The sequence below is a fragment of the Taudactylus pleione genome, unplaced genomic scaffold (assembly GCF_031769625.1).
Source record: "Taudactylus pleione unplaced genomic scaffold, aTauple2 ptg000007l, whole genome shotgun sequence".
Lineage (NCBI taxonomy): Eukaryota > Metazoa > Chordata > Amphibia > Anura > Myobatrachidae > Taudactylus > Taudactylus pleione.
Genome location: NW_028284410.1, coordinates 1,185,001 through 1,200,665, shown reverse-complemented (window position 1 = coordinate 1,200,665; position 15,665 = coordinate 1,185,001). Strand labels below are relative to the sequence as shown.

The window sequence follows — 15,665 nt, the reverse complement described above, 5'->3', positions numbered from 1 at the left end:
GCTCCAACAGCCCCGCTGGCGCTGCGACGCCAGTACTGATCTGGGGATTGCAGCGGGACCCCGGAGTCAGTACTAGCGTGGCTCCGGGAGCTCCCACTGACTGCTGCCGGATTCTACAGGGCCTGGTAAGCCTCGTGCAGCGCTTTGCGCGGCAATGCAGTCTTTAGCCGCCGGTCTCTGGGGACAGACCGGTGGCGCTAGTAGCGGCGGCGGGTTCCCCCTGCATCAGGAATACACCGCGTGACCGCTGGACCACCAGGGTGTAAGGTCCGGAAGGGAACCGGCATCCCTGGGGGTTAATTACTAGCCAGGGGAGGCAGCCTTCCCTGGTTTAGCGGCTCCTCCCCTCAGCCCATTGCGCCTTCTCTCATGCGTGCTGGCGTCGCTGGGCTGTTCTCTCTCTCAGCCACTCCTCCTCAGAGCTCTTCTCAGGGCAGCAGCGCAGAGCTCCCAGGCGGTATCAAGTGGACCGGTCCCTCTGCATACCTCTCCCCTGTTCAGGACAGTGTTCGCAGTGCTATAGCCCTCCCAGACACTGGATCTGGGAGGTTGATTGTAGCTGAAGGTGCAGTGAGTATAACTTCCTGCATGGTATGTGACTTTTGCTAGTGCTGCTGTCTGTGCTTATTTCTACTTCCTGTCGGCTTATACCTATCCCTTTCCTTCTCCTACGGCCCGCAGGTGCGTGGGGGAGGGGTGTTCTTTTTGTGTACCTCACTTATATAGATCTACGTATTTGTGAGGTCCGTCACATACAGTGGTGTGCTACACAGTTCCATATTGTGGGCTGTTTGTGTTGCATACTTGGGAGTGCGCAGGTGTTATACGCCTTACCTCGTTTCGGTGATATTCTTTTATTGCAAAAGTTTTGGTGTCATGTCTGATGAGGAGAATGAGCGCTCCGTGGCTCCTGTGTTGTTTTCCTGCCGGCGCTGTTCGGCAGGGGTTGATGGGGTGGATTTGTCTCAGGACGGTCTGTGCGGACGATGCCAGCTGGTACCTGGTGCCTCTAAACCCCCGGTGGCGCAGGATCCTCCTTGGGTGATGTTTACACAAGTGCTGGCGTCAATTGCGGACCGGCTTGCTGTCCCTTCTAGGGCTTTGCCCCAGCCTACCATCCCCGGTTCCCCGGGGTTACGCATCTGGTTGCAGTCTCCTCCCGGGTCTCAGACTGTGGGTCCTTATGCAGGATTGCCTGTATACGTGCAGTCTCCCACGGTGACGCAGCAGTCAGTGGTACCCTTTCAGGGGTATCCTCAGACGGTACCCCCTCTCTGGGTGGATGTCCTCTCCAGCTCTGTTCAGAGCCTGGCGGCCTCGTCATCGGCTTTTCAATCAATGTTGCACAGTGATTTGCCCCCAAAGGTGTCCAAGCGACCCGTTCCGGCTTCACTGGTGGCGCAGTTCACGGACATGGACGTGATGACTGAGAGATCCATGAGGACTCTGACTCTGATGCCGGGGCCCCGGAGGTGGAAGGCTAAGTCCTCCATTAATGTGCCAGCTTTGGTTAGGGCGGTGCCGGCCATCCTTCATATAGAGGAGGATGCGCCGGCTCCCAGGTCGAAGTACCCTAACTTTAAAAAGGCCAAAGTAGCTTTGACTGTTTTTCCCCTGTCCGACCAGTTGACGGATCATATCGCAGGGGCCTGACAGTTGCCCAGCAAGAGATTCCAACTGCAGAAACTGTTGGCTTCCAACTATCCTTTTCCTGAGGCTCATTGCAGGAAATTGGAAACTCCGCCTGCGGTGGATTCCCATGTCACCCGCTTAATTAAAAGCGCTACGTTGCCTTTGCCGTCGATCTCCTCTCTGAAAGATCCCACGGACAGGAAAGTGGAGACTTGTTTAAAGTCTATCTACTCTCTCTCTGGGGCTGTGGCTTGTCCGTCCATGGCCACCTCTTGGGTGGCTAAGGCCATCGAGAGCTGGGCCAACGCTTTAGAGGATACCTTTCCGGATGATGCTCCGGATATCCAGAGAGCGTTGATAGGACAAATGAGGGATGCGGCTTCCTACTTTGGGGAAGCATCGTTGGATGCAAGCTTGCTGACCTCTAGGGTGTTGGCGGCAGCTGTGTCGGCGCGTCGGTCCTTGTGGCTGCGGTCTTGGAGAGCTGACGCAGACTCCAAAAAGGGCCTGGAGGCCTTACCTTTTAATGGAGAGTTGCTTTTTGGTCCAGACTTGGACAAAATAGTGGATACTCTGGCTAAGTCTAAATCAGCCGTCCTCCCTTCGGCTTCTGCACCTACCAAAGTACGGGGCTCTGGTTTTCGGTCCTTTCGGGTTCAGGGCAAGGCAAAAGGTCAGTCCTTCCCGAGGCAGTCGGCGACAAAGGTCGCTTCTAAGCCCAAGAAGCAGGCCTGGAGTGCCAGACGCCCTTCTTCCAAGCAGGAGGATAAACCTTCTGCGTGATGGGACATGACTCCCTCTGGGGGACCCCAGAGTGGGAGGCCGACTTCTTCAATTTGCCCAGTGCTGGCACAATACCACCACGGATGCCTGGGTTCGAGAAGTGGTCTCCCAGGTGTACGCCCTGTCTTTTCGGCACAGACCGCCCCACCAGTTTTTCTGCACGAGTCCTTCTCAGGACCAGACCAAGGCTTTACAGATTCAGGAGGCTATAGAGTCCTTGCTGAAAGCATGGGTCATTGTTCCCGTTCCTCAATCACAACGAGGGACGGGGTACTATTCTACTCTGTTTCTGGTGCAGAAACCCAATGGTTCTCATCGCCCTATCCTCAATTTGAAGTCTCTGAACAAATTCCTCAGAGTTCCCAAGTTCAGGATGGAAACGTTACGTTCCATCATTCTGGCGATGGTGACCTGGGGATTACATGGTGTCCCTGGATATCCAGGACGCCTACCTCCATGTTCCGATAGCACCTTCGCACCAGCGGTATCTAAGGTTCTCTATTCTTCAGCATCATTATCAGTTCCGGGCGCTACCCTTTGGCCTCTCCACGGCACCGAGGGTATTCACAAAGGTTATGGCAATCATGGCCACACATCTTCGGAACCAGAATGTGCGGCTGCTGCTTTATCTGGAAGACCTGTTGCTGGCGAGCTCCCCGGAGGTACTGCTTCAACATCTCCACCTGACGATCGCTTGCCTGCAAGCGCACAGGTGGTTGATAAATTGGAGAAAGTCCTCCCTGATTCCATCACAACGGATGGTTCATTTGGGAGCCCTGTTGGATTCTCGTCAGCAAAGGATCTTCCTGACTCCGGAGAAGGTGGTCTCCCTACAGCTGTGGATACACAGTTGCCTGAGCAGTTGCCGCCTGTAGGTCCATTTGGCTATGAGAGTCCATGGTGTCGACGTTCGACATGGTGGACTTTGCCCAGTTCCATTCCCGGCCCCTGCAGGGGCTGATTCTATCGGAATGGAACGGGTTACCTCACCGGATCTGCTCTCAGATGCTGGTGTTGTCCCCGGAGGTTCGGCAGTCTTTGGCTTGGTGGCTTCAGACAGCTCATCTGGTCGAGGGGCGCCCCTTTTGGATCCCGGACTGGGTCCTGCTCACGACTGATGCCAGTCTCCGAGGTTGGGGGGCATTGACCGGCTCATTGTCGCTTCAGGGTCGTTGGTCTGCGGAAGAAGCTCTTCTCCCCATCAACATCCTGGAACTGCGGGCAGTATACAGGGCCCAGCAGTCGTCCGGCCCCGCTCTTCACGGAAGGGCGGTTCAGGTGCAGTCCGACAACGCCACCACGGTGGCGTATATCAACCACCAAGGAGGAACTCTCAGTCGGAGGTGTCTCGCATCCTTGCCTGGGCGGAGTGCCACATTCCAGCGATCTCGGCGGTCTTCATCCCCGGAGTTCTCAATTGGGAGGCGGACTTCCTCAGCAGTCACGACGTGCATCCCGGGGAATGGTCGCTTCACCCAGAGGTGTTTTCAGCTACTCGTGAACAGATGGGGGCTGCCGGAGCTGGACTTGATGGCCTCCCGTCACAATCACAAGTTGCCCGTTTACGGGTCAAGGACAAGAGACGCAGGCGCATGTCTGGTGGACGCGCTGTCGGTGAAATGGACGTTTCACCTGGCGTACCTGTTTCCGCCGATATCCCTACTTCCTCGGGTCCTGCGGAAATGCGTGCAGGACGGTGGCACACTCGTGCTGGTAGCTTCGGCGTGGCCCAGACGTTCTTGGTACTCCGATCTGAGGAGCCTCTCCATCGACGCTCCATACCTTTTTCCTCAGCGTCGGGACCTGTTGTCTCAGGGGCCCTGCCTTTACCCGGATCTGGGTCGGCTGTCTTTGACGGCGTGACTCTTGAGACAGCCGTCTTGAGGTCTCGGGGTTTCTCCAGTTCGGTTATTGGTACCATGCTCTGGGCACGCAAGCCTGCTTCCGCACGGATTTACCACAGGGTGTGGCGCACACAGTGGTGTGAGTCCAGAAGCTATGATCCTCAGGTGTTCCGGGTTTCTAGAATCTTGGAATTTCTTCAATTAGGTTTGGACCTTGGCTTACGCCTTGCCTCCTTGAAGGTTCATGTGTCTGCTTTGTCCGTGTGGTTCCAACGACTGATTGCTACACTGCCAGATGTTCACACCTTTTTCCAAGGTGTTCTCAGGATCCAGCCTCCCTTCGTGCCTCCTGTGGCTCCTTGGGACTTGGCGGTGGTGCTACGGGTCCTGCAGGGCCCTCCTTTTGAGCCTGAGTCAGTGGAACTCAAGTGGCCGACGTTCAATTGCTTCTGCCAGGAGGGTATCAGAATTGGGGGCGCTTTCCTGTCGCCCTCCTTTTCTGATTTTTCACCAGGACAGGGCGGTGCTCCGCACTCGTCCTGAGTTTTTGCCTAAAGTGGTTTCGAAGTTCCACATCAATCAGGAACTTGTTGTGCCAGCTTTTCAGTCACCTGATCTCTCAGCTGGTGAGGCTTCCTTAGATGTAGTCCGGGTGCTTAGAATCTATGTGGACCGGACTGCTTCGGTTAGGAAGTCTGATTCATTGCTTGTCCTCTTTGTTAGCAGGCCAACCCCTCTTGTGAAAACCAAACAAACGTTAGCCTGTTGGCTTTGTTCCGTTATTTGTGAGGCTTATGCACAGGAGGGTTTACCTTTGCCGGCCTCTGTTAAGGCTCATTCCACTCGTTCTGTGGGTCCCTCTTGGGCTGCTAGGCGTGGCGCCTCTGCTGTTCAGCTGTGTAAGGCGGCCACTTGGTCTTCAATTCAAACGTTTTTGAGGTTCTATGCGTTTGACACCTTCGCCTCTCAGGATGCATCCTTTGGGCGCCGGGTGCTCCTTTCAGCACAGGAGCGTCCCCGCCCTTAGTTGAACTGCTTTGGGACATCCCCAAGGTCAACCCTGTGGACCCCCTATGCACCCTGAAGTAGAAAACAAGAGATATGGTAAGAACTTATCTTTGTTATTTCTGTTTCTACGAAGTCCATAGGGTCCACAGGGCGCCTGCCCTGACGCACCTGGCTTCATATGGGCTGTGTGACTGGTCACCGGTTTTCCATCTCCCATTTCTGTGAGTATGGTTTCTTGTGTGTTCCAGTCTTCCTTCTCTGTTTAGGCTCCTCCTCCGGCCTTGGCTGCTTACCAACTGAGGTGCCTGTGGCTCGGGGGCGGGGTATAGAGGAGGACGGACCCAAGTGCATCCTGGGAGCAGCAAAGCTTTAACTGCGTGGTGCTCGTGGATCCAGATCCAGCTATACCCCAAGGTCAACCCTGTGGACCCTATGGACTTCGTAGAAACATATAACAAAGGTAAGTTCTTACATTCATGATATGGTATTTCGAAGGTTTTGTTTTACTGAGCCGAATAGTGTACATAAAGTGACTGGAGTGTTTATATTTGACACCAAGCCTTAAGCCGACCATACACTGTGCAATTTGCACTTTGCGACTGGGGATCAGACGGCCGACGTATCGGGTGGTCCCCACACGCGGTGCGATTGGGTGGCCGACCGCCCGATATGCCAGCGGCCCCCACACGCTTACCGCTGCATGGGGTCGCACATTGCAACCCCAGATCAACTGAGCCTGCATACTGCTGTTGTCACCTTCGACAAAGTGACTGCATCCTTTTCCAAGTGCTGAAACATCTTTTTGCACAGTCCATCCAATCATTTATTTTATTTGTATACTCAACCTGCTGACCCTGCAAACCAAGATTTGAGTGACTGGATCTATAGCCCTTTAAGATTTATCCATTTGCATCCTGGCTTTTCCAATATAAACTGTGGTATTTAATCTCTATGAAACTCCTATATCATGATTGTAAACTTGTTAATGTTTGTTAGTACCCAGTCTAGTGTTTAGTTTTGTTTCCAAAAGCGAAGTGCTGCAGATTTTGCTGACACTATAAAATGCAATTTTTCCTTGCAGCAAGGGAACATCTGGGGGATTGTAGGTTGGGGCTGGAGCTGGCACTTAATGTTAACTGTAGCTTTAACTAATAAACTCCTACCCCCTTGCAATCCCAGTGTTGTTTAAGTGCCTGAGGAGTAAGGCACGTTTTTTTATTGGGCTGCTGGACAGCCCTGCTGTAGCATAGACTTGTTACTTTTGTTTTGTAAGCTCTTTTTAAAATTTTTTATTTGTGGTTAGGTGCTGTGCGCTGCTTGCAGCAGCACACAGGGAGAGCGCTGGCGGCTGCGGCAGCTGTTAAACAGCTTTCCGGTGTGCAGATGCAGGGGGGGCACGACGGCGACATCACCCATGGGTCACTCCGACCTCTGAGACCGACTGGACCTGGGGACAGTGCGCGCTCACACCCTTTTTTAGAGGTGTGGGGCGGCGCACACCTCACAGGCAGCTACTGGACGAGGCAGAACAAGTGTTTTCCCCTTATGAGGGAGTAGCATGGGGAAGGAATCCATGGAGCAGGGAGCATTGTGCATGGCATGGTCTAGTGCAGGCGTCCAGGGGAGCCGGCATTGGCACAGGCTTTGGGTCAGTCAGTCTCTTAAATACTGAAGTGTTTGGTTCAGGTTAGGGCAGCAGCTGCGCTGGCTACCTCGCTTGCTCCTGGCGGTGTGACTCCCCACTTGGTGTCTGCTCCACGATGGCTCCGTAGCATGGAGTGTACGGCATGGGGGTTTGGAAAGCTATCCACTTATTTGGGGTACTGATTTTACAGGATCCTGCGCTGCACGAGGTGCATAGTTTTTCTCCTTCCATGGCTCCGTAAGATGTTTTGGAGTCTGAAGGAGTAGGACGACCTGGCTGAAACTGCCCCCCCCTCCCCCAAGGGTGACCACTTGGAAGCTTCTTTTTAGAATCACTGTGTAAAGTGCGGCTGTGCGCCCACTTGCTGGACTGTTTGGCTGTTCATTCCGATGCAAAGGCTGTGGGTCTAGTCAATTGTCAGCACAAGCAGGTTGTTGCGTTCCTCCTTATGCAGATATCTCTGCTGTCATCGAGGAGATGTGGCGGCAGTTGGGTACATAGTTCGACATCTCTCGCATGATCACTTTGCTTTCAGCAGATCATGGATCCAAGTGTGACTTGCCTCCAAGGGTTGACGTTGCTCTTCCTGTTGCAGGGCTTGACGTCTGTAAAGGATCCGGTAGTTTAATTTTTTCTTGTCTCAAGTCCATTTTCGGGTGCTTCGGAGTAGTTACCAGACCTTCATTGACCGGGGTGTCTTGAGCTACGAAGACTTGGGCTGATAAACTAATCACAGAGCTTCACAGTGAGTCGTCCCAGCATTCCGTATGAGACTTCAGTGCTGCTTCGTGGCGCAGCTGCATGTGTGTGTGAGGCTGTGAATGCAGGCGCTTAAGGAGCTTCCAGGCTTTCAGCTACGGCCGTCTCATTCGGAGGCCCTTTGGTTCCGGGCTTGGAGGGCACATTCGAAATAGTAGCGTTCCTTGGAATTTCTTCCGTTTGGTGGGGGCCTTCTCTTTGGGCCAAAACTGGATACGATTACCGCCCAGGCTACTGGGTGGGAAACTACTTTTCTTCCGGTAGCTATCCAAAAACAGCATGGTCTACCTTTCCAAGCTTTTCGCTCCTTCTTTTGGGGTGGAGTGTTGGCTAGAGGTCAGTCTGCCAGAGGCCGCTTCTTCCATAGCAGGTGTTCGGCTTCTGGGGGCCAATATTCTAATGCCAATCGGCGCTTTGGTGCCACGGCTCTGGAAAGACCTAACCTCGGTTGGGGTTTTCTCTGCCCAGTCTGGTCACCTGCCGAGGAACGGCTGCTCCAGTTGAGAGATCATGGGGTGGAGTCCCCTTCAGATGCCTGGATGCTGGGCATTTCCTAGAGACAACATTATCGACCTCAGGGTTCTGCCATCACGGTTTTTTTTTTTTTTTTTTTGTGCCACCACTTTTCCTGGAATGCGAAGAAGAGGGTGCAGTTGGCCCAGGCTATCGCGCGTCTCCTTTGGGAGGGCGTCATTGCTCCAGTTCCGCCACAGGACTGGAAACTGGGGTGGTACTTCGACTTGTTCCTGGTACGGAAACAGATAGACAGACACCTTTGGGCCAGTCTTGAATCTTTGTACCTTGAACCCCAGAGTGTGGGGGATCATTTGTGACTGGAATATCTTGGATAAGCGATCCACAGCCTGGGGCAAAAACAAGTTTGTAGCCTCCCCTGGAAGTCAGGAACCAGTATCTGCCCGTTGCATTTGGACAGGACATCATGCTCTCCTCCGTTTTGCAGTCTGATACGATTGCTATCAGTTCAGAGTTCCGATTGTTCATCGGGCTCATGTCAGTCATGGCGAGCTTACTGTGCAGAGACTGTACCAGCATTATATCTTATTTAGATCTCCTCGTGAAGGCTGATTCAGCTTCAGGTACACAAGGATCACGACTGGATGCTCCATGTCGGGAAGTCTTGCCTAATCCCTTGTCAGCTCCTGCAATTCCTGGGGGTGGTCCTTGACACCTCTTCAGTGAGTTTTTTTTTTCCCTGGCATCCAAAGCATGGTTTCTACAGTCCTATGGTGTTTTCGGTGTATGTCGTTTTGTTGTGCATACCATGGTGGAGCACTGTGGTCTCCACCTTCGAGACATTTTGGTACACCAGTTTCCACTCGCGGGAAATCCAGTTGGACTTTTCCCCACTCTTGGACAAGGGTACTCAGCGTCCCTATTCTCTGGGGGTGTCTCTATCCAGGGGTTTCCCAACTGATCGTTGGGACGTGAGGCATTCCGTGGGTGGATCTCATGCCTCTCAATACAAGTTCCGGGGTCCATAGTTTTGTACGAGATCCATGTATCCACTAGCATACGCAGTGGATGTCATTACTCTTCCGTGGAGTTTCATCTAGTGCAGTGGTTCCCAAACTTTTTGAATAACGGCGCCCTAGAGTATCAGCACTGTTTTCACGGCACCCCTAAGCCGAAAGTTTGTTGTTGAGAAAAAAATTAAGTAGTGTATTTGTTTTTCACCAACCACACTGTTGCCATGGGTACCTAGGTGCGTCAAGACTTAACAAGTGATGCTACTCCTAGTGGTTCCCGGCTGGCCAAGCTGGTTGTGGCGCGCAGACGTCTGTAGATCCTGGGTGGCATCTTGCACTTCGACCAAACCTGCTGCTGCAAGATCTGTTTCTACGCAAGGACCTTCCTCTGTTGGTTTTCACGACATGCCTTTGTGACCAAACGTTGGACAGCTACCTGTTTTTGTCTTTCGGTGGTCCGCACTATGCTGGGACCCCAGACTGCTGTTTTCGTCTAACCTTTACCTCAGAGTTTGGAAACGCTCTACCTCTTGTGGTGTGAACAGGTAAGGACTAATGTCCCCAAGTGTCGCCTCCCGTCTCTTGACCTTCTTTCTGGGGGGTTTGGAGGCCGGTTTACGACTTCAGTCTGTGACTGTACCGTGCGGGTTTTGGCCCTGTCACTTTATTTACAGTGGCGTTTGGATTCTCTTCAGGGGACCAAAATCTTTTTTTTACGAGGTGTGTTGCGTATTCAACCACCATTTCGCCCACAGGTGGTGCCGTGGAATCTTAATCTAGTCCTATCTGCTCTCACACACCGACTCCTTTGGAGTTTTCAGTGGAGCTTCAGTTAGTTGTCAGCTGGTCTTCCTTATGGCTGTTGCTTCAACTCTGAGTGGTACCTTGTTTAGGGTTTGCAAGCCGCCTTTTCTCGGCTTCTATAACGTTAAAACATTTCTCCATACAGTTTCTACATTCTAGCCGACACTTTTTTCGGCCTTTCACTTATACCAGGTTATTTTCTTTCGGTCCTACCGCCTTCGGTGACTTTTTGGGACTGGGATGCAGTGTACTCCCCATGCTGTATTTTGCGGGCACAACGCCTGGCAGAAACAGCCTACTGCCCGGCACTTCCCCTCGTCCCAATGCGCCGTGTGCCTGTACAACTAACTGCTCGGCATTCCTTCCCGCCCCATGTGCCACGTCCCCTGTTGCCTGGTCACCCTTAAAGTGTTCTTGTTGACACGGATGCCGGATGTGATGCCGAGCTGCACCAACGTCACATTTCAGTCCCTCTGGCATCTGTGTTCTCCAGCAATAAGGACACGTTAGTGAGGGTTCTGGACGACTGGATGTGGAGCATTGGAGCGGGAGGGAGTCATTGGTTCATTCACAGGTAGGTTACTGAGCCAGTTCTTTCTCCAGTAATAGAACATCTGATCCTCTTCACCCCAATATATACTGTAATCTGCATATAATGGGAGGAGGAGCCAGTAATGGAGTCAATGCATTAGTGCATTTCCAAGAGGTGCAGCAACTATCTGCTCCTAAGTGAAGAGATAAACAAGCATTACAACATGGATGACACATTCTGTGCCTGCCACAGACCCACAGGACTGGTCAACTCCTGCAGATTGGACCTATTCCGCCTACTGAATTAGCTAGGACAGGATATGTAAAGGACATTCAAATAGTTAGATACTCTAGACTAATTGAATAGTTTTTTTTTTTTTTTTTTTTTTTTTTTAGTAAAGTGGCCAGGAATGATTCAATTGTTTGTTCCGTAGGGCGTGAGTGCCCATCATTTTGCATTGCAGCGTATTGGAGCCGAGGAGAGTGCCCCAAGTTTAAATTATACGGTCAAGATTTATAACCTTTTTATCATTGCGAAGGTCCCCACCCGACTACTTCTTGATGCCACCTGGCTGGAAAAAAATTCTGGGGAGAATACTGGGGAATATTTGGCTCGGCTAGAGTTCTGCAGATATCCTTGGATAAGGTTTCTTTGGTATGCCATTGTTTCTCTTCGTGTTAATTATGACGCACATATGAACTGAGTTGGCTGGCTACTTAACAGGCCTTGGACGTTGGATCTGCTCGGTCCTCGCTTAAGCCTGTTTTAGTGCGGGGCGACTGCCACCAGACCAGACCAGGTGTTAGCGCCTTCCACTAAGGCAGCGGCGATCTTGTGGGCAGCACGAGGCGGGACTTCAGCAGTACAGGTCCACTGTGCGGCTATCTGGTCTACTGTTCACACGTTTGCTCACTTTCACAGTTTTAGGTTTTTTTGCCTATGGCACCCACTTGGGTTGTACAGTTCTCCGGTAAGGCAGTGTTCCCTCCCCTGGGCTTTTGAACATCCCATGGTCAAGTGTTCTCCAGTCTTTCTGCAAGAGAAAATAGGAGTTTTGGTTAACTTACCGTTTCATCCTTTTCTCTTAAGCAGGCTGGGGGACACTGCGATCCCTCCCTCACGTTCAGTCATCATTTTTTATTCCCCCCCCCCCCCCCCCCCCCACTGGTTTGTTTGGTTGTTCTAAACCAGGGGTGACCAGACTTTTGGACTCTGTGATCTACTTTTTAAAACAAAAAAACTTTTGTGATCTACCACCCCCTGAAAAAGGGGGCTTGACCTCATAGCAAGAGACGTGGGGTCTGTCCTGCCAAAATCACATAGTATCCCCAATTCAAATTACTACACACAGCAGCACAATCTTATTCACATTACACCACATAGTAGTCCCTTCATTGACGTTACGACACAGTAGTGCCCTTATACACAATACCCACAGTACCTCCAGTAATGCCCCTTATGCTGTGCCCCTTCCCCTATTTAGTACTTTTCTTCACGCTCCCACGTAGTTGCTGACTGGATCGGCGAGCAGGCTCCTCACATGGCGGGCACCCGCGCAATGAGTCGCTGGGAATGCTAGCCTCTGAAGCGAACAGAGGCTTCTTTAGTCTCTGTTCACTTCAGAGACCAGCGTATCCCAGTTGCTTCAGCAGGTTGGTAGCGATATACCGGCGGGAGCTCCGCGAGCTACCGGTAGATTGTGATCGACCTATTGGCCAGCCCTGTTCTGAACCGTTTCACGGGGTTCCTGCTCCTCCTCTCTGGACTCTATCAAAAAAGTACTGGAATTGTGGTATTGCTGGGGGGGGGGGGGGGATGATGGGGATGGGGAGGAGGATCTTAGGATTTAAAGCTACAGTTTACATTAAGTGCCAGCACCAGCCACAACCTACAATCCCAGTGTTCTCCCAAGGCTGTTTTCTGCGGGCGCATCGCCCGGCAGAAACAGCCCACCGCCCGGCATTCACCTGACGTCCAACCCTCCCTCCCTGCCGCATTCACGGTCACCCTCTGCCTCCTGGTGTGGAACGATGGCCTCTGAAGCGACCGGAGGCTAAAGAAGCCTCCGATTGCTTCAGAGGCAAGCGTTCCCATAGATGCAGTGCGCTGGTGACGTCATGACGTCACCTGCGACGTGAAGAGCCTACCCTGCGCGCCTGCTAGATCCTGTCAGAGCGAGGCAGCGGGAGTGGGAGCGCTGACGCCGAGTATGTTCAGGTAAGTTCTGGGCGGGGGCTCGGACCAGTCTGGGGGCACTGCATGAGGGGCCAGTCTGGGTGCACTGCATGAGGGACCAGCCTGGAGGCACGGCATGGGGGCACTACTTCAGCCTGGGGGTACTTCATTAGGGAAAAACAAAACCACAGGGGGCAATGTATAAAGGGGAAAACTATGGGGGCAACTGTATAAAGGGCACAAATACAGGGGGCACTACATATGGGGATAACTACAGAGGGCACTGCATAATGGGCACTTTTCACTGAGAGCCTGCAGGGGAGCAGCCTGAGACCTATCGGGCTGGAATAGTAAGGGAGGGCAGTGTTCTCCCCAGGCTGTTTTTTGTTGGTGCACCATCCGGCACTTTGGGAGCCTGCAAGTGGGGACAGTATCTGGGAACTGTATAAAAAGGACCAGATCCAACAGACTTTGCAGCTTTTAATAATAAGACAACTGGGCTTCTAATAAAAGGAGAATTAATATATACAATGTTATTTCAAGTTTTTAAATAATCACGAGGTCAGGGTTTAAAACATTTTATTATTGCGAAGGGCCCACCCGGCTACTTCTTGATACCAACCGGCTGGAAAAATTTTCTGGTGAGAACACTGAATCCCCATGGTCCAGTGTTCCCCAGCCTGCTTAAGAGAAAGGGATTTAATGTTAAGTTGACCAAAAATCCTGTTATCTACAGTATTTGAAGAGGTTAACATTAATCATCACAGAAGAATCTACAAGGTGCACATCTGTTTTGAACTCATTATGGTTTCTTTAGGTAGTTTGGCAGGGTTGAATCCTCCTTTTTTTTTTTTTCTTGTTTTTTTTTTGTTCGTTCATAGACCTCCTCAAAGGTTAAAGCTATCCTCAATCATAAACTTTATTTGTCTGGCAGTGAGAAGCTCCCTAGGAACGTACATAAAATAATGGGAGATTTCCCCCATATTCTGCATGCCCTAAGAATATACAATGTGGGTAGGGTGGGCTAAATTGACTAGACAGATTGTAATTTCAAAGTCTATTCAACCACATTTTTGTGACTTGAATACCCATTGGGATTTCCTGTTTCATGTAACGTGGATGTGAGACCGAGTAAAGCAATTATCTTTATACATATATATTTTTTTTTAGATTCTGATGATGAAATCTTGGTAATTAAGAAATCTAAGAACAAAAGAGTTTTTGAAGAAAGTGACAGTGATCGCGAGGGGGCTATTTGTGCCACTACTGTGGCTACTTTGTACCCTGAAAGTGATGAAGATGACAAAGGGAAAAGAACAGAAAGAGGGAAGCATCGGAGGATCAGACTAGCTCTGCTTGATAGTGATGACAGTGATAAAGAGGTTGATGGATGCCTTGTATCAAATTCGGATGGATTAAACACTGATGAACCTACTTCTGATAAGGGCAACCCACAGAGAAACATCAAGCAAAAGAGTCGCAAGTCTTCAAGAAAACTGTCCAGCCAGGAAGAGATGGACCTGGGGGGCAAATCAAAACTGAGAACAGAGAAAAATAAAATGGGATCCACTGGAAAGCATAAAAATGAGAAATCAACGGTATGTATTTGACTTACACCTGTTTAAAGATGGAATTTAGTGTTTACAAATATTTCCTCATATAGCTATCCCTTTTGAGCCATACGGCGTGAGACATCTGGTACCACATGCTGCATTCTTTCCTCAATTTTGCAACTTTCCTAACTTTGGAGTCTTAGGGACATATTCAATTGGCGGCGAAAAGCCATTTTAAGCGAGAAAGATGTCATTTCGCCCGTGGAAACTTTCCACCCAATTCAATTGCATAGACTTTTTTCACCGGTGCGAAAAAACACCACAAAATAAGTTTGCAAATGGGGGCGAAATAGTACAAAGTGGGGCTACAAACGCAAAAACTAGCGAAATAGACTTTTGGGGTGTCTGCAAGTATGGGGGAGGTGTTTTTTTGATTTTAGGTGTTTGCTGAAGGAGCGTTTTTTGCGCATTATAAAACTTAACTGAAGTGACTTTAAACCATGCTTGCACCCATTTTCATGTACCCCAAATTTGACAAAGACTCTAAACAGCACCTATTGATACCATTTAAAGATCCAAAATACCTTCAGCAGGTCTATTCAGGGGTACCCATAGTGAACTTCCCATGTCACAGCATGTTTAGGGGGGTGTCGGGGGGGTACACAAACTTAACGCATCTGTAGGCAGTGCTGCGCATGCACTGGTTTTACAGATGTAACAGCGCATGCGCAGCACTGTTTCCAGATGCGATAAGGTAGTGTAGGCAGGGAAAAGTATCTATTTCCCGAAAAGCTGTAATCGCAAACATGACAGCTTTTCGGAATAGATACTTATGGAGAGGTGGAATGATGAATTATACCTATAATTAGCTAGGACTCCATGAGAGTTCTAAAGCTAATTATCTCCAGAGAATTTTTAGGTTTAATGAATAGGCCCCCTAGTATGAGTAACTACGAAAAGGGGAATTCAATTAGAGGTGAAAAGCCATATTCGCCTGTTTTTTTGTGAAAAATTTGCCTAAAAAAAATTCGCCAAATTCAATTCCAGGACAATTTTGCCTAAGTGGAAACAATTCTCCAAAAATTATTCTCCAATCAATAGCTGGTGAAAAGAAATGCAAAATCATTATTTTGGGGTGCAAACGTGGGGAAACAACTCAGACCCCTTGGGAGTAGCCACCCAAAGGACAAATACGCAAAGAAAACAGAAACTAAAACCTAAGAACACCCCAAAAAAGACATGTCATTTTTGGGATGTAAATTTAAAAAGTGGGGGGATAAACATTAAAAGTAGCGAAAAATACTTCTTGGGGGTCCACAAGTATGGGTCAGGTGTTTTTGGGATTGCAGTTGCATGCAGCAGGTGGATTTTTCACGGTTTTTAAAAGTTCACTTTAGAGACATATAAAAACATGCTAGCACCTATTTTCAAGCACCCCAAATT

At 50.3% G+C, this 15,665-nt stretch overlaps 1 protein-coding gene across 1 annotated transcript in view; it reads left to right on the top strand.

Annotated features, from left to right (window-relative positions):
- CLSPN (claspin) overlaps positions 1–15,665 on the top strand; it is a 169,529-nt gene that overhangs the window by 5,877 nt on the left and 147,987 nt on the right. Inside the window, exon 3 of the mRNA XM_088460613.1 lies at positions 13,840–14,267. Coding sequence (XP_088316739.1) covers positions 13,840–14,267 — 428 coding nt within the window. The remainder of the gene's footprint in view (positions 1–13,839; positions 14,268–15,665) is intronic.